This window comes from Pogoniulus pusillus, chromosome 11 (genome assembly GCF_015220805.1).
Source record: "Pogoniulus pusillus isolate bPogPus1 chromosome 11, bPogPus1.pri, whole genome shotgun sequence".
NCBI classification, from domain to species: Eukaryota; Metazoa; Chordata; class Aves; order Piciformes; family Lybiidae; genus Pogoniulus; species Pogoniulus pusillus.
The window spans coordinates 28,238,784-28,256,751 of NC_087274.1; the positions used below are offsets into that span (position 1 = coordinate 28,238,784).

The window sequence follows — 17,968 nt, forward strand, 5'->3', positions numbered from 1 at the left end:
GTTACCAGCTGCTGACAGGTATAAAGTGAGCATCACTCAGTGTGCTGATAGAACTGTGTCTGAAGGCTGGCCAGGAGCGAGGAGGCAGGCTCTGCTCACTTGCTCCCTGGGATAGGACAAGGAGCAATGGGTGTAAGTTGCAGCAGAAGAGGTTTTGCCTCAACACAAGGGGGAACTTCTTTACTATAAGGGTCCCAGAGCACTGGAACAGGCTCTCCAGAGAGGTTGTGGAGTCTCCTTCTCTGGAGCCTTTCAAGGCCTGTCTGGATGTGTTCCTGTGTGATCTGTGTTAGATAGGATTGTCCTGCTCTGGCAGGGAGGTTGGACTGGATGATCTCCTTGGGTCCCTTCCAACCCCTGACATTCTGTCATCCTGTGTAACTGCTGGCCAAAAAAGAAATAAATGTATGCTTTTCTACCTGGATAACAAAGGCTTGCTGGGCCCTTCCATTGCTGCAGTTATTCCTGTTGTTAAAGGCAGTGTGGACCCTACTCATTTAACATCTACCACTCATGCTCACAATCATAGAATCATAGAATCAAACAGGTTAGAAGAGCCATCCAAGATCATCCAGTCCAACCTAGCACCCAGCCCTAGCCAGTCAACCAGACCATGGCACTAAGTGCCTCATCCAGGCTTTGCTTGACCACCTCCAGGGACAGTGCCTCCACCACCTCCCTGGGCAGCCCATTCAGCTAACTTATTCTATCAGGCTCTGCACCTCCACAACCTAAGTTAAAGTCCCTGAGCTGGGCTGTTGCCATATTACCCCAAACATAAAGCATAGAAGTGGACTTCTGAATCTCACTGAAGACCTACTGGCTTTAGTGGCCAGCAGACAGCTCCAGGCAGAAGTTTCAACAACAAGGACTATGTCTGTCTCAACATAACAGACTCACCAGCCAGTTTGACATGTCTTCTCTCATGTTATTCTAGAAACAAACCCACAGCTGAGCCTTCAGTTCTCCAATAAGGTGCTGTTGCTGTCAAATATGAGACTCTTGCAGGTGAAGCCCTCAGCAATTTCACTCTGCCCTAGGAAAAAGCTTAACTGAAAGCTGTTACCTGTGGTGATGTCATGCCTGATGCCCCTGACTGAAATCCGGGCATTTTTTATTGGGTTGCCAAACTTATCAGACACAATTCCTTTGATGCCACGATGAACCTGGCAAAGCAAAGCGAAAGTTAGCAGGGAATCACTTCTTATGTTATCACCTCCTCATCTTCCATAAGGAAATCACTGTAGAGAGGAAACAACTTTCAAGAGGTTTAACCCACTATAGAGGTTCTGGGGTGCTAAGCTGGTGTCTCATCCTCTATTTTGAGAGCTCCAAGGTGGCTGAGGGAAAGAAGGAACTCAAGCAAAGCTGTTTCTGGGCTCTGTTTCAAGAGAGCCTTCTCTGAACAGATCACTGGCACCTCATGATCTGACCACAGTATTTAAAGACTGGTGCAGAATGTCTGCCCCAGAACCAAAAATGCAAAACCAAAGGCTGCTGCTCTATACACAAAGAGAAGTTATCACTTCAGCTACTTGGGACTCATCATCTCCCTGCTGCCTACACTTCACTACCTGTCAGGATGTCATGATAGCAGTGTGTGTAATTTCCTGTTCCCCTCTCTACAGGCGCAGAACCGAGCTGCTTGATTTGAGAAACACTCTTGGTGACAAACTGAATAGCAACACGAATTCTGTCACCCAGGAGGTGCACAAACAGCTCAGCAGAGCTGAAGTTCAACAAAACAAAAGAGGAGGGGGAAAAAAAATCCAAGTATTTAAACATTCATAGACTCATATGAGGGTTGGAACTAGACGATCTCGGAGGTCCCTTCCAACCTAAACCATTCTATGATTCCATTCCATAACACCAGGTTGGAAGGGACCTCCAGGATCATAGAATCATAGAATCATAGAATCAACCAGGTTGGAAGAGACTTCCAAGATCATCCAGTCCAACCTATCACCCTGCCCTATCCAATCAACTAGACCATGGCACTAAGTGCCTCATCCAGTCTTTTCTTGAAGACCCCCAGGGATGGTGCCTCCACCACCTCCCTGGCCAGCCCATTCCAATGGGAAATCACTCTCTCTGTGAAGAACTTAAATGAGATGGCCCAGAGCCCTGTCAAACTGGGCCTTGAAACTCTCTAATGTAGGGAAATCCAACACCTCCCTTGGGAGTTTATTCCAATGTCTAACAGTTCGAATGGTGAATGTTGTTTTCTCTTTTACTTGCATCCAGTCCTCTTAAAGTTCTTTTGTTTTGTTTTCTCCTTTTCTTTTTTTTTTTTTTTGGCTGAAAACCCCACATGATCTTTTCAAATGAAAAGGAATTCTGTTTTGATTTCACCCCTGAACTGCTATGATCAGCTTGAGCTTCCCCACTCCTCTTTTCTCTTCCTCTCGTTTTTCCCTCTCCATTATCCTTTGTCATGAAAGAACAGAAGAAAACCAAAGCCAAAGCCAACCCTCAAAACTCAAAATAGTGAAAAAAAACTATTTGCTTTTCTGTTAGGATATAGAAGAGGATAAAAAGAAACATTTAAGTATCTGACTACAACAATTCTTAATATGAAGCTGGAAAAAAACCCTAATGAAGAAGTCTAGCTTGGTGTCAGCAGTTCTTTACTCCAGGTGAGGCTGTGTTGTCACTGCTCTTGTTAAGCAGCCTTCCTGGCCTGAGTGGAGTTACTCACTGGAGGGTTTAGAAACAGCCCAGTGTAAGGATTTCAAAACTCTCCCTGAAGACCTGTTATGATGAAGAACTGCAGTTTGCTTTTCAGCATGGACTTGAGGATTTATCATATGGAGGGAGGGCTAAATCTACTCAGAAGAGTCATCTCAGACCCAAATTGAATTTACAGTGTAGACACACTCAAAGCAGTATGACCTCATCCAGCTTCAATAACCATTCTGCAATTACAACATGATGGGGTAAAAGTGATGAGATTGACATTTCTTTACCAGCCTTGATTTGGTTTGCTTTAGTAAATAGGTTGGGGTTTGGGTTGCCCTTCAGACTGTGTCACATAAATTTGGGCTAGTCTTTTGATATCACTTCTGACCAGGATAAGAGATTGGTGTTTATGAAAATCGATCCTATTTCTTCATGTTAAGCCAAGTAGATCTGTGTAGAGTCCAAACAGCCTGGCATATATCAGAAGAAGAAAAGTTTGAATTGGTTGTGGCAGACTTAATCCTTATCAGGAGTAATTCACTCACTCTTATCTACAAAGTTGCTTTGCTTACTGTCCTGCATTTACTCAAAAAGCTTTTCCAGCATAGTCTTTTACAGTATCATCCCACACTATAAAAATCTTTACATCTTGAAGACTTCAGCTGCAATCTATATGGATTTAACCCAGCTCCATTTGGATTCACTAAAACTCATTTTCATCAGACAGCTGTAAAAATGAAATGAGTTTGGTGGTCTGGACTGTAGACTTTATTGAATGATAATAGTTACCACAAGTAGCAAGAGGTTGCTTAGAAAGGCCATAAAAACACTCCTAACAATTTTCAATCACTGCATCCACTATCAAAACAAGGCATGGCAGAAAGCTAATCTGCTAATGGCTGGGAGGAAGATGAGCAACTTCTGCTTCTCTGTTCACTTATTGCCAGGGAGGTATTTGGGCTGAGCTTAAACGGACCATTACAAAAGCTTTCTTACATGGATTGGTTTAATGCTCACAGATATGGAAGTTGTGTCTCCAGAAGATTCTTTTTAGGGCTACATGCAAAAAGAAATCAAGCTGGAAAGTGTGGAAATGGCTTCTCTAGCAAAATACTTAGGCCCTCCCCATTTTAGCTGGATCTATATCTCCTGCTGCCCTGAACTAGGAATGGAATAGGGAAAGGGAAAAGTTCCAGGAAGCTCTGTAGAAAGCAGATAGTTTGGGGGTTTGGGTTTTTTTTTTTATTCAGGAGAAGGATTGATGCATATTTTCCTGAATAGTTTCTCTAGCATTACATTTTGGACAGTTGATTTATAATCAGGGGAGCCTTTGCTCTCTAGCACTCTCTGAAAGCAGGCTGGAGCCAGGTGGTCTATTCCTTAGTAACAAGAGATAGGATAAGTGGAATGGCCTCAAGTTGCACTGGGGGAGGTTTAGGTTGGATATTACAGAAAACTTCTTCACTGAAATGGCTCTTAAAGACCAGAAGAGGCTGCCCAGGGAGGTGGTTAAATCCCCATCCCTGGAAGTGTTTTGAATAGGCAGAGATGTCGTTGCTAAAGGACATGGTTTAGCCCCAGATTTGATAGAGTTAGAGGCTGTCTGGACTGGAGGATTTTAAAGGTTTTTTTCCAAGCCAAAACCAATTCCAAAGTATGCAAAAATAATCCTCCCCCCTTCAAGATCTTCGCAGACCTCAGTGCCTCTCTTCCCTGCAATATAGAATCATAGAATTGACCAGGTTGAAAGAGACCTCCAGGATCAGCCAGGCCAACCTAGCACCCAGCCCTGTCCAATCAACCAGACCATGGCACTAAGTGCCTCATCCAGGCTTTGCTTCAACACCTCCAGGGACAGTGTCTCCACCACCTCCCTGGGCAGCCCATTCCAGTGCCAATCACTCTCTCTGACAACAACTTCCTCCTAACATCCAGCCTAGACCTCCCCTGGCACAACTTGAGACCCTGTCCCCTTGTTCTGTTGCTGGTTGCCTGGCAGAAGAGACCAACCCCACCTGGCTACAACCTCCCTTCAGGTAGTTGTAGACAGCAATGAGCTCTGCCCTGAGCCTCCTCTTCTGCAGGCTGCACACCCCCAGCTCCCTCAGCCTCTCCTCACAGGGCTCTGCTCCAGGCCCCTCACCAGTTGTGTTGCCCTTCTCTGGACATGTTCCAGCACCTCAACTTCTCTCTTGAATTGAGGGGCCCAGAACTGGACACAGCACTCAAGGTGTGGCCTGACCAGTGCTGAGTACAGGGGAAGAATAACCTCCCTTGTCCTGCTGGCCACACTGTTCCTTATCCAGGCCAGGATGCCATTGGCTCTCTTGGCTACCTGGGCACACTGCTGGCTCCTGTTCAGCTACTCTCTACCAGTACCCCCAGCTCCCTTTCTTCCTGGCTGCTCTCAGCTACTCTGTCCCCAGCCTGTAGCACTGCATGGGATTGTAGTGGCCAAAGTACAGAATCCTGCTCTTGGCCTTGTTAAATCTCATTCCATTGGCCTCCACCCACCCACCCAGCCTGTCCAGGTCCCTCTGCAGGGCTCTCCTACCTTCCAACAGATTAACACCTGCTCTTAGCTTGGTGTCATCTGCAAGCTTACTGATGCTGGACTCAATCCTCTTGTCCAGATTATCAATAAAGATGTTGAACAGGACTGGGCCCAGCATTGATCCTTGGGGCACACCACTAGTGACAGCTGCCAACTGGACGTGGCACCGTATAAGCCACATAGTATTAGCTGTATGTCCTGCTAGTCAAAGTGAGGCAGAAGGATGGAGTGTGGTGACTGAGTGAGTGCTATCTTGATAACTATGCAGGGACCCAGTGAAGAAAGGATATATTGACAAAGAATGAAGAAGACAAAGTGTAAGCACAAAGGTTTGCAGAAGCAGAGCCCTACCATCTCCATGTAACTCAGCAGGGCACCTCTGTTTTCATGCCAGATTGTAAAGAGCTCTTCTTCCAAGGGAAACTTTTCACATCCTACCTCCACGGTCACTTCGAAGCAGTTTGTGTGAAGGTAATTAAAATCTGCCATACCTGTGGGATAAAAAGAAACAGGAGAGCTCACAAACAAGCCACATAACCCTGAAGTTATACCCAGGGAGGTGGTGGAGTCACCGTCCCTGGGGCTGTTCAAGGCAAGATTGGATGTGGCACTTGGTGCCATAGCCTAGACTTGAGCTCTGTAGTAAAGGGTTGGACTTGATGATCTATGAGGTCTCCTCCAACCTTGATGATACTGTGATACTGTGAAGTGGAGCTTGGCTGCTGCAGTCAGCCAAGTGCAGGCCCCTGTGTGTCTTGTAACAAGTGGGCACGGCCCAAATATGAAAAGCATTCAAGAAATGCAGGATTGGCAACTCACCTCAATCACAAATCAAGTCACAACAGTGACACTTCTGTCAGGAAAACAAAGAACAACAATAAAAGAAGCAGCAGCAGCTGCTAAAGTTGTTGTTCACCTGACCAAGAAGTAATGATGGAGAGGTAAGGACTGATAAATGATGATAATTGGATAATCAGCTATATCAGAGGTGTTTGCCAAGGGTCACCAGCAAACAGGTGACCTTTTGCCATGAGCGTGTTCAAAACTGTTTCTGTACAAAAGACATTGGATATAATTGATTGATACAGAAAAGGTTTAATAGTCATCAATACTTAAATATTGGACATGTGCTGCTGAGAACTATCACTCCAGAAGATCATAGAATCAGTCAGGGTTGGAAGGGACCACCAGGATCATCTACTTCCAACCTCCCTGCCATGCCCAGGGACACCCTACCCTAGATCAGGCTGGCTACAGCCTCAGCCAGCCTGGCCTTAAACACGTCCAGGGATGAGGCCTCAACCACCTTCCTGGGCAACCCATTCCAGCCTCTCACCACTCACATGTTCAACAACCTCCTCCTCACCTCCACTGTGAGCCTACCCACCTCCAGCTTTGCTCCATTCCCCATAGTCCTGTCATTACCTATAATAGCCTAAAAAGTCCTTCCCTTGCTTTTTTGTAAGCCTCCTTCAGATACTGAAAAGGTCACAAGAAGGTCACCTGGGAGCCTCCTCTTCTCCAGACTGAACAGCCCCAACTTTTTCAGTCTGTCCCCATAGCAGAGCTGCTGCAGCCCTCTGATCACCATTGTGGTACTACAAATGCAACCCCACAAGAAATGGAGTCTGCATTTCACATTTGCTCGACCACATCCACTGTCAGAGTTACAAAATGACCTCTGGAGGTCATCCTGCCCAGCCTTCAGCATGCAGCACTTTTTTCCTCCAGTTTTGATTTGAAAACTAAAATACTATCATGTGCAATGATTAATTTGACCCCTGTATAACTCATTAACTTCCTTCAGGTCACATCAGGGCTGAACACATCCCATGGTACATGAATAAAACCGCTCCCGACACCCGATCGTGCTGCTGAAATCCCTTACAGGTTATGTTTTGCAAGCATCTGCCCTAAAGCAAATTGAGATGGATCAAAATCATTTCACTCAAACCCTTGTGCCTCATAAAAGGTCATATAGAGGTTTTACCTCACTTGATATGATGGTAAAGTGGTTTTACCTCCAGTGAAGCTGTACCACTCAGCACCATTTATAATACCTCCACGTTTTACAAAGTTGCCCCCGCAGCGGAGTTCGGAGCGGTCCGAGATGACAGGGTGTGCATCTGCGTAGGCTCTGGCCAGCATTTTAAACACCTGGAACAAAAGGGTTGCAGATACATTTGCTTTTACAAGCTGGAAACACTCTCACTGTTGCTCTCTACAACCACTCAAAAGGAGGTTCTAGTTAGGTACGCAAAAGGAGGTTCTAGTTAGGTGAGCGTTAGTGTAGTGAGTTGGGTGTTAGTGTCTTCTCTCTAGTAGCAAATGATAGAATGAGAGAAAATGGCCTCAAGTTGCAGCAGGGGAGGGTTAGATTGGAAAGTAGGAAAAATCTCTTCCCTGCAAGAGTGTTCAGGTGTTGGAACAGGCTGCCCAGGGAGGTGGTGGAGTTGCCATCCCTGGGGCAGTTCAAGGCAAGGTTGGACGTGGCTCTTGGTGCCATGGTCTAGCCTTGAGCTCTGTGGTAAAGGGTTGGACTTGATGATCTGTGAGGTCTCTTCCAACCTTGGTGATACTGTGATACTGTGATACTGTGGTGGAATCAACATCCCTGGAGGTGATAAAAAGACTTGTGGACATGGCACTTCGGGACATGGTTTAGTGATGCTAGGTCAACAGTTGGGCTCCATGATCTTAGAGGTTGTTTCCAACCAAAACAATTGTTTGACTCTGATTTCTTGCTGCTGTGAGCCCAATGAGCAACTCTCTGCCCCAAGACTGACGGAGAGGGTGAACCTCCATACAAGAATATTTTGCCAGCAAGTTTTCATACTTCTTCTTCTTCCCCAAGGTCCTTCTCTATGCTCCAACTCATCTAGTCAGAGCCACCATTAAATGACCAGTGGATTTTGTTATGCTCGACTTCAACCTGGGGCAAGAGTAGAGGGCTTGACTGGATTTCAAATCTCAAGTTTTGAAGCTGAAGTTAGTTCTTGCTATTTTCACCCTTTCAAGAGCACCAACCTCAGCCTAACCGGGTCTTCACGCTGGCTGCTGCTGTTTAAAATAGACAGTGTCAATTTGCTTTGCACTTATCACTCTCACAAGACAACCTGTCAGGCTGATCTCAGTGACAGCTGCTTCTTTGCAGGGCAGAAACCATTCCTAAAAAGTAAAGGATAGGATGTGGTGGTGGAGGATGTCACTACTGATTCCCTAAGAGTGTTGATACTGCAGGATAGCAGAGGAGTCACCACGCAGAAAGGAGAAGTGACACGTACATGCAGTGAAAAGAGAAGGAACAGCAGTGATCTATTGAAACCATTCCTTTGAATCAGGTTCCTGTCACTTTTCTCCAATGTTTATATCAACTTTGTACAGAAATCCCCTCTCTCCTTTTTGTTTACTTGAGCCTTACCTACAAAAGCTCTGATTTCACATTTCTGCACTGAAAGGAGAGCAATTATCAGATGCTACTAGATCCTACTCATCATCAGCTTGGCTCTCATTGCATATTGCCTAAGATAATGTGTGCAAGAAGTTGGGTGCATAAAATGCTATTTTTAGAAGCAATGCTAAAACTTTAGCTTTGCTGCTGACCTCTAAGGTCCCTTCCAACCTAATCCAGTCTGTGATTCTAGATTGTTATCAAGCCTAAAGTGAGTCAGCTATGGGGTGAGTAGGTGACCAAGGAAAGGTGGAAAGAGACTGCTATGTAAAAGTAAGGAAAATGCACCAAAACACTTCTGGTGGCCAAACACTAAAAGTCATATGATCAAGCAGGTTGGAAGAGACCTCCAGATCATCCAGCCCAACCTAGCACCCAGCCCTAGCCAATCAACTAGACCATGGCACTAAGTGCCCCAGACAGGCTTTGCTTGAACACCTCCAGGGATGGTGACTCCACCACCTCCCTGGGCAGCCCATTCCAATGCTAATCACTCTCTCTGACAACAACTTCCTCCTAACATCCAGCCTAGACCTCCCCCAGCACAACTTGAGACTGTGTCCCCTTGTTCTGTTGCTGCTTGTCTGGCAGAAGAGACCAACCCCCACCTGGCTACAACCTCCCTTCAGGTAGTTGTAGAGAGCAGTGAGGTCTGCCCTGAGCCTCCTCTTCTGCAGACTAAACGACCCCAGCTCCCTCAGCCTCTCCTCACAGGGCTGTGCTCCAGGCCTCTCACCAGTTTCAGCATGCTTTTGCATCTCCCTTGAGTGTACACTTGTATTGCCCATCCCAAACAATTAAGACTCCTCCAAAGAGAAAGAAATGGATGGTAATTAACAATGTTATGATAAACTTTTACTGCCACATTTTTAGGGCCAGGACCAAGGTCTCAAATTTGGAAATTTGGGTCTAGTTTTGAACCTCCAGTGGAAGATATTTGATGAAAGTTTAGAAGATGTCTGGGTAACTCCTGAGTGTGTTCCTTTCCCAAAGACATCTGCAGATGTTTTCTTTCCAGAGACCAAGTGCTTTCTTCTTTCTCACTGAGAGGCTCAAGGCTTTTACCTGGCTGCTAGCATGAATGAAGGAAGAAATTAAATCCCAAATCAATTTTCTTGCAGTTGGAATATGCTCAGAGAGCAATACACTTAGCAGCTAGAGCATGAGTAGTCATGGACCTCACCATCCCTGGAGACATTTAGAAGACACATGGCTGTGGAGCTGAGGGACACAGTTTAGTGGCAGGGGCTTAGCAGCAGTGGTGGGATTGTGAGCTCTAGTCAAACTGTTGGACTTGATGATCTCAAAGGTCTTTTCTAACCACAACAGTTCTGTGATTTTATGATCACCCAACTCAAATACATCTGCTGTCCTTGACTGGAGATGATAGAGGCACTGCTGTCCTTCCATCTGACAGGTAAGCTGCTTCCTAAGGCATACATAGCCATATTTTTCCACCACCTATTCATCCAGCAGGATACTCCTAGCCCAGGCAATTGGATGTAGGTGCACAGCCTGATGCTTTCCCCTAGTCCTCACTTCTGGAGCTTTCAGTAACAGTAAACTTCTGGAGCTTCTGGTGCTTTCAGTACCACTCACTAGATGTTTCTTTCATGGACTTTTTTGCTGTGCAGCACCTGGTTGGTTTTAGCACTAAATCAGTGCCACACTCACAGTTAATAGGTGTGGTACAGCTCAGAAGAAATGGATTGATACAGAAAAGGTTTAATAGTCATCAGTACTTAAATATTGGACATGTGCTGCTGAGAACTATCACTCCAGAAGATCATAGAATCATAGAATCAGTCAGGGTTGGAAGGGACCACAAGGATCATCTAGATCCAATCCCCCTGACATGGCCAGGGACACCCTACCCTAGGTCAGCCTGGCCACAGCCTCAGCCAGCCTGGCCTTAAACACCTCCAGCAATGAGGCCTCAACCACCTTCCTGGGCAACCCATTCCAGCCTCTCACCACTCTCATGCTCAACAACTTCCTCCTCACTTCCAGTCTGAATCTCCTCACCTCCAGCTTTGCTCCATTACCCCCAGTCCTGTCACTCCCTGATAACCAAAAAAGTCCCTCCCCAGCTTTTTTGGAGGCCCCCTTCAGATCCTGGAAGGTCACAAGAAGGTCACCTGGGAGCCTCTTCTTCTCCATACTGCACAGCCCCAACTCTTTCAGTCTGTGCTCACAGCAGAGCTGCTGCAGCCCTCTGAGCATCCCAGTGGCCCTTCTCTGGACACACTCCAGCACCTCCACATCCCTCTTGTAATGGGGGCTCCAGAACTGAATGCAGTACTCCAGGTGGGTCTCAGCAGAGCAGAGTAGAGGGGGAGAATCACCTCCCTGGCCCTGCTGGCCACGCTGCTCCTGATGCAGCCCAGAAGTCAGGCCAGAGATATGCTCAAAGGTAACAGATGCTTCGAGGCAAAGATCAACTGCTGACTATTCTCAACCTCAGTTTGTTATATAAAGGAGCCACGTCCCTAAGAGGCTGGGGACGTTTCCAACACAGGCTAGAAGGCTGAAAACTGAGCTGCTCTCCTCCTGGGCCTGTCGGCAATGAATACTAGATTGAGGAAACCAAAGGGAAATAGGGAAGATGGCAAAAAATTTCACAGAAGATTTACAGCAAGTCCCAAATGAGGAACTTCCCAGGGAGTAGAGGGGGAAAGCATTGCTGAGCGCCTGAGCTGCAATAAGCGTTACGAGGCTGCCACCACATGGTGGCTTTCCTTTCCTACGCAGACAATAATGCTGCTGCTCAGGCCTGCTGCTTCTCTTCTGGCAGTCGTAGAAGCAGGCAGGGTTGGAAGGGACCACAAGGAGCAGTCGGTTTCAGCCCCCCTGCCATGCCCAGGGACACCCTACCCTAGAGCAGCCTGACCAGAGCCCTGCAGAGGGACCTGGCCAGGCTGGATGGGTGGGCAGAGGCCAATGGGATGACATTTAACAAGGCCAAGGGCAGGGTTCTACACTTAGGCCACAACAACCCCAAGCAGCACTACAGGCTGGGGACAGAGTGGCTGAGAGCAGCCAGGAGGAAAGGGACCTGGGGGTATTGATAGACAGTAGCTGAAGATGAGCCAGCAGTGTGCCCAGGTGGCCAAGAGAGCCAATGGCATCCTGGCCTGTCTCAGGAACAGTGTGGCCAGCAGGACAAGGGAGGTTCTTCCGCCCCTGTACTCAGCACTGCTCAGGCCACACCTTGAGTGCTGTGTCCAGTTCTGGGCTCCTCAATTCAAGAGAGATGTTGAGGTGCTGGAAGGTGTCCAGAGAAGGGCAACAAAGCTGGTGAGGGGCCTGGAGCACAAATCCTATGAGGAGAGGTTGAGGGAGCTGGGCCTGTTTAGCCTGGAGAAGAGGAGGCTCAGGGGTGATCTTATTACTGTCTACAACTACCTGAAGGGAGGCTGTAGCCAGGTGGGGGGTGGCCTCTTCTCCCAGGCAACCAGCAATAGAACAAGGGGACACAGTCTCAAGTTGTGCCAGGGGAGGTCTAGGCTGGATGTTAGGAAGAAGTTCTTCACAGAGAGAGTGATTGGCATTGGAATGGGCTGCCCAGGGAGGTGGTGGAGTCACCATCCCTGAAGGTGTTCAAGCAAAGCCTGGATGAGGCACTTAGTGCCATGGTCTGGTTGACTGGATAGGGCTGGGTGCTAGGTTGGACTGGCTGAGCTTGGAGGTCTCTTCCAAACTGGTTGATTCTATGATTCTATGATTCATTCCCCCCAGTCCTGGCACTCCCTGAGAGCCTGAAAATTCCCTCCCCAGCTTTTTTGTAGCCCACTTCAGATCCTGGAGTGCCACAAGAAGGTCACCTGGGAGCCTCAACTGGTGAGGTGAAAGTATCTCAGCCTGCTCCCTTTACGTAGGAAAAGCCTGGCATTTCCCACCACAGAACCACAGAATGTTAGGAGATGGAAGGGATCTCTGGAGATCACTGAGTCCAAACCCCCCTGTCAAAGCAGGATCACCTGGGGCAGGACACACAGGAACACATCTAGGTGGGATTTGAAAATATCCAGAGAAGGAGACTCCACAACCTCTCTGAGCAGCCTGCCCCAGTGCTTCATCCCCCTCACAGTAAAGAAAGCTTTTCATCATGTTGAGCTGGAACTTCCTGGATTCCAGTTTGCATCCATTTCCTCTCATCCTGTCACAGGGCACCACTGAAAGGAACCTGCCCCTTTCTTCTTGGCATCCACCCCTCAGATATTTATAGACATTAATAAGGTCCCCTCTCAGTCTTCCCTTCTCCAGACTTAAACAGCCCCAGGTCTCTCAGCTTTTCCTCATCAGACATGTAACTCCTGAAGTCACATTTTGCCTCAGAGAACAGGGGCCAGTATTTACAGATCAAGCTGGTGGTGTGTCAAGGAACTTGATTTTAAAGCACATTATGTAAGTGTCTAAACCATAGGAGATATATATATATATATATATATATATATATATATATATATAAATTCAAGAAAGATGTTGAGGTGCTGGAATGTGTCCAGAGAAGGGCAGCAAGGCTGGTGAGAGGCCTGGAGCATAAACTCTATGAGGAGAGGCTGAGGGAGCTGGGGGTGTGCAGCCTGCAGAAGAGGAGGCTCAGGGCAGAGCTCATTGCTGTCTACAACTCCCTGAAGGGAGGTTGTAGACAGGTGGGGCTTGGTCTCTTCTGCCAGGCCACCAGCAACAGAACAAGGGGACACAGTCTCAAGTTGTGCCAGGGGAGGTCTAGGCTGGATGTTAGGAGGAAGTTCTTCACAGAGAGAGTGATTGGCATTGGAATGGGCTGCCCAGGGAGGTGGTGGAGTCACCATCCCTGGAGGTGTTGAAGCAAAGCCTGGCTGAGGCACTTAGTGCCATGGTCTGGTTGACTGGCTAGTGCTGGGTGCTAGGTTGGACTGCATGGTCTTGGAGGTCTCTTCCAACCTGCTTGATTCTGTGATTCTATGATTCTATATGACACAAACACACATCCACAATCACACTTGTACATCACCTTAAAGAATCAAAGGTAACATAGTTTCACACATGGCAATCATTCTGATGTGCTCAACCCATGCAAAATCAACATTACCTTCTCATCAGGTGTAGGGGAGAACATTTTTTCCTCCATAGGATGTCTGGAGTAGTCATAAGGATAAGTCACAACCAGCTCACCCCCATGGAGGCTGGCAGAGAGCACGAACGGGATAGATCTCAACCACTTCATGACTGCTTTTGTCTCAGGGGCAACCTGAAATCCAAAAGGAAAAAGAAAACAACCAAAATACAACTGTGAATAGTCCTGCAGCTCCAAGGGGATTTCAACCCTGGATAGGATGAAGCCCAGCAGAGAGTGTGTCAGAAAGAAGAACGCTGAGGCTGCTTGACTCTTCCTTTCCAAAGATTAATAGAGGAAGAGCCTCAGTTTGCTCCAGCAAGCAGAGGCAACAAAGTGTTCACTGAATAAAGGAAGCCAAAAATAACAAAGAGAAACTCTTGACAGAAGAGTGAATTTTTGTTGCAATGACATTTTCAGCAGTTCAAAGTGATGCTAGCAGCAGTTTAGGCTCGAAAGAAAATGGTGGTGTTGTACTGCTACTTGCAAAACTATCCCCTAATCTAATTTAATTTCTGAATCAGCAGGATTGATTTTGGATGGGTAATCTGGAACACGAGGCTCAGTTTGCTGAGGGAGCTGAGGTGGGTTAGCTTGGAGAAGAGAAGGCTCAGGAGTGACCTCATTGCTGTCTACAGCTACCTGAAGGGAGGCTGTAGCCAGGTGGCATTGGTCTCTTCTGCCAGGCAAGCAGCCACAGAACAAGGGGACACAGTCTCAAGTTGTGCCAGGTGGGGTCTAGGCTGGATGTTAGGAGGAAGTCTTTGGCAGAGAGAGTGATTTGCATTGGAGTGGGCTGCCCAGGGAGGTGGTGGAGTCACCATCCCTGTAAGGGTTAAAAAAAAAAGCCTGGCTGAGGCACTTAGTGCCATGGTGTAGTTGATTGGACAGGGATAGGTTGGACTGGCTGATCTTGGAAGTCTCTTCCAACCTTGTTGATTCTATGATTTGCTATAGAACCACACTAAGGTTGGAAAAGACCTCTAGGATCAAGTCCAGCCATCAATGCAACATTACCACAACCACTAAAACAAGCACCTTTTGGTCCAGGCTGATCTGCATATAAACAAATACTAATGAATGTGAAGCAGTAGTGAGCTGTTGCAGATCAGTCCCAAAAGGTGCCTTTGATAGCCTGTGCTCAGTACTATTGGCCAAGGGAGTGGTCACTGAAGACGCAAAGATGCTCATCTGCCCCTGGAATGCAGGAGGTTCCTTCACCCGCTTTTCTGAGGAGCAGTTTCAGGGCCCTGCTGCCGTGTTAGTTGGATTTTAGGACTAACAGTGTCATCTGGTGGCCAGTCCCTGCAAGCCGAGGCACACACTAGTGTCCTTGGGGGAGCTGAGGTGATTTTCCTCGCAGCTTGTGAAGCTACCAGTGGATGAGGGCAGAGGCTGCTAATGCAGACGTTGCTTTGCTCAAGTGCAGATATATGGGGTTTAAAACAACGAGCAAGTACTGTTATGATGAACTTAGTCCTGTGTTTAGGTAGGGCCAGCAGCCTTAGCTTTGATTCTGCCAGCTGTCAGAAAATCAGCCAGCCAAGACCCCAGAGCTGGCCAATGACTAAAACTGTGACTCAGCCAGGCAAAGACCCCACAATAACCCTCGAACACGCCAAACCCCACCAAGCCAAACCCCTAGAGATCTGTGCATGACAATAATAGTGGTCCTTGCTTTCTCTGGATCAGTCACTACTCTGCTTTGCAGCTTTGAGGATGCAGTAGACAGCAGCACAAACTGAGATGGGAGCAGAGACAAATGCCGTGAAGCAAAGCTGCACCACGGCTGTATGACAGCTCCCAACAATGAGGTAGAAAGCAAAGGCTGTCAGGAAAAAAGCCATGTCTAAACACAGTTTTACCTGGAAGAGTTTAAGAAGGTAGCACCCAGCCCTTTCCTTGAAAAGGCACGAGGCTACCTCCCTTTAGATGCTCCAGTTAATAACTGAGTCCTACCAGTTGTCAGAGTTCCTTAAAGTGCCATTCTGTAGTGGAGCTGAGCTGGTGCCTCCAGCCACTGCAGCTGTGCTGTTTGAAAAGGCAGCACTTTGGTTTTGGGAAGAAACAGGATGCCAAGGTCCCCACTGCTGTGAAGTCATAGAATCAACCAGGTTGGAAAAGACCTCCAAGATCATCCAGTCCAACCTAGCACCCAGCCCTATCCAGTTAACCAGACCATGGCACTAAGTGCCTCATCCAGGCTTTTCTTGAAGACCTCAAGGGACGGTGCCTCCACCACCTCCCTGGGCAGCCCATTCCAATGCCAATCACTCTCTCTGCCAACAACTTCCTCCTAACCTCCAACCTAGACCTACCCTGGCACAACTTGAGACTGTGTCCCCTTGTTCTATTGCTGGTTGCCTGGGAAAAGAGGCCACCCCCCACCTAGCACATGGACAGAAGTCATCTACTCCAATTCCCCTGCCAAAGCAGGATCACAGGGGTTGGAAAGGATCTCTGGAAATCATCTTGTCCAACCCCTCTTCCAAAGCAGGATCACCTTGACAGGTTGCAGAGGACTGCATCCAGGCAGGTTCTGAATGACTACATCATCTCTCTGGGCAGCCTGTTCTAGTGCACCCTTAGATTAAAGGAGTTTCTCCTCCTGTTTAGGAACTTTCTACATTCCAGTTTGTGCCCATTACCTTAACCTTGATGTTTTAAAAAGGCAGCTTTAAAAAAGAAAAGGAAAGCTATGTAACAGGTCGAGTCTGACCAGCATGCACTTGGCACACCAGAGACCTGGCCAAGTGGTTTCTTGCATAATTGGGAAGATTAGACACAAAGTTTGCAGGAAGGGCATGATCTGAAATATGCTTTTAAAGGGGCAGCTGAAGGGTACTCCAAAAAACCAGGGCAAGTGCCCTGCAGTTTTTGCAGTCTCACACATCCACTTACAGAGCTGGAAGAAGAAAAGAGACCTCCAGGCTTTGTGACAGGGCACCTAGCTGTGTCTGAAGAACAGACCTGCAGCAAAGTATTTGCTCTTCTGGTCTTTGTATAGAGCCCTGGGATGGTTTGACAGTGAACTTCATCCCAAAGGAATTTGGGACTCAGCCAGCCACTCTCAACTGAACCCTCAAAAGTGTGTTGCTGCCTATCCTTTGAGCCCTCCTCTTCTGAAGATAAAATGTCAGGTGGCTTGTAATAGCCTGTGAGTGCCACTGCCTGCTCCATGGATCCCTGTCTGGGAGCTCACTGGGGAATGGTTGGAGGCCTAGCATCAAGCCCACACCCCCCAAACCCTGTAGCACCAGTGCTCCCCAGAAGGATGCTGCTCTAAACTCTCAGGAGGTCTCTGTCCTGCTTGCAGCTGCTCCATCTCTTGCTGCCCAATCTGAGAGCACATGCCTGGCACTAGGACCAGCCCTGCTTTCAGATAGCAACCTCAGGCCTCAACCAAAAGATTTCAAAGTTGCTTCTACACTTCAGTGAGCAAGGCTGAGGTGTCCAGAGCTCCTGAATTCCGTGCCTCCCTCTGAGCATCCACCTTGCTCACTAGCTACCTGCACAAGCCACGAGATGCTGCTGTGTCTCTGAGCCAATACCCTCCGGAAGGAGCATGGGGGAAAATGAGGAGTTTCAGTGCCACTATTCTTATCCTGATAACATTTCAGTGACTTCATGCAGAGTGATTAAGGCTTTGAAACGTGCAGACCCTGGTGCAGCTCCACGGGATGATAGCTGGTGGTGTCCATGTCGCTCCAGCCTTTCACTAGTCAGTCTTGTCCTTTAATGTGGGCTTTCATCTTTCGGGTCTGGCTTTAGTTTTAGTCAGGTTTTAGTTCATTTGTTTTCTTCCACTGGGGCTCTTGCTTTTCAGTCAGAGGAGATCCATTTTGAAGTATCCATCTCACCAGAACAATTTGGAGCACAGTTAGAAAACAGCTGAATGATTCTGTCTAAATACAAGGAGCGGCCACTGCCTTTTCCAAACCTGCAGCCCATTTCTGCCAATTAGGCTGCAATTAGGCACTGACTCCTTTCAGAGGTTTCTTTTTTTTTCCCCTTCTAGAAGCAACCAAACTCATTTTCCTAAAGACTATGCCAGCCTCCCCTGGCACAGACTGCCAAAATTCTGTTTGAATCAAGTCAATTTCATTTCAGATGAAGGTGAAGTCTCTCAGTCTGAGCCCTCAGACCTCTTATTACAATAATTTGTAATGATGGGGAACAAAGC

General features: G+C 47.5%; 1 protein-coding gene across 1 annotated transcript in view; it reads right to left on the reverse strand.

Moving 5' to 3' along the window:
• CPZ (carboxypeptidase Z) overlaps positions 1-17,968 on the reverse strand; it is a 43,888-nt gene that overhangs the window by 2,616 nt on the left and 23,304 nt on the right. The window contains exons 7-10 of the mRNA XM_064151822.1: positions 13,762-13,920; positions 7,255-7,390; positions 5,585-5,724; positions 1,067-1,166 (exon numbers count right to left, since the gene is read on the reverse strand). Coding sequence (XP_064007892.1) covers positions 1,067-1,166; positions 5,585-5,724; positions 7,255-7,390; positions 13,762-13,920 — 535 coding nt within the window. The remainder of the gene's footprint in view (positions 1-1,066; positions 1,167-5,584; positions 5,725-7,254; positions 7,391-13,761; positions 13,921-17,968) is intronic.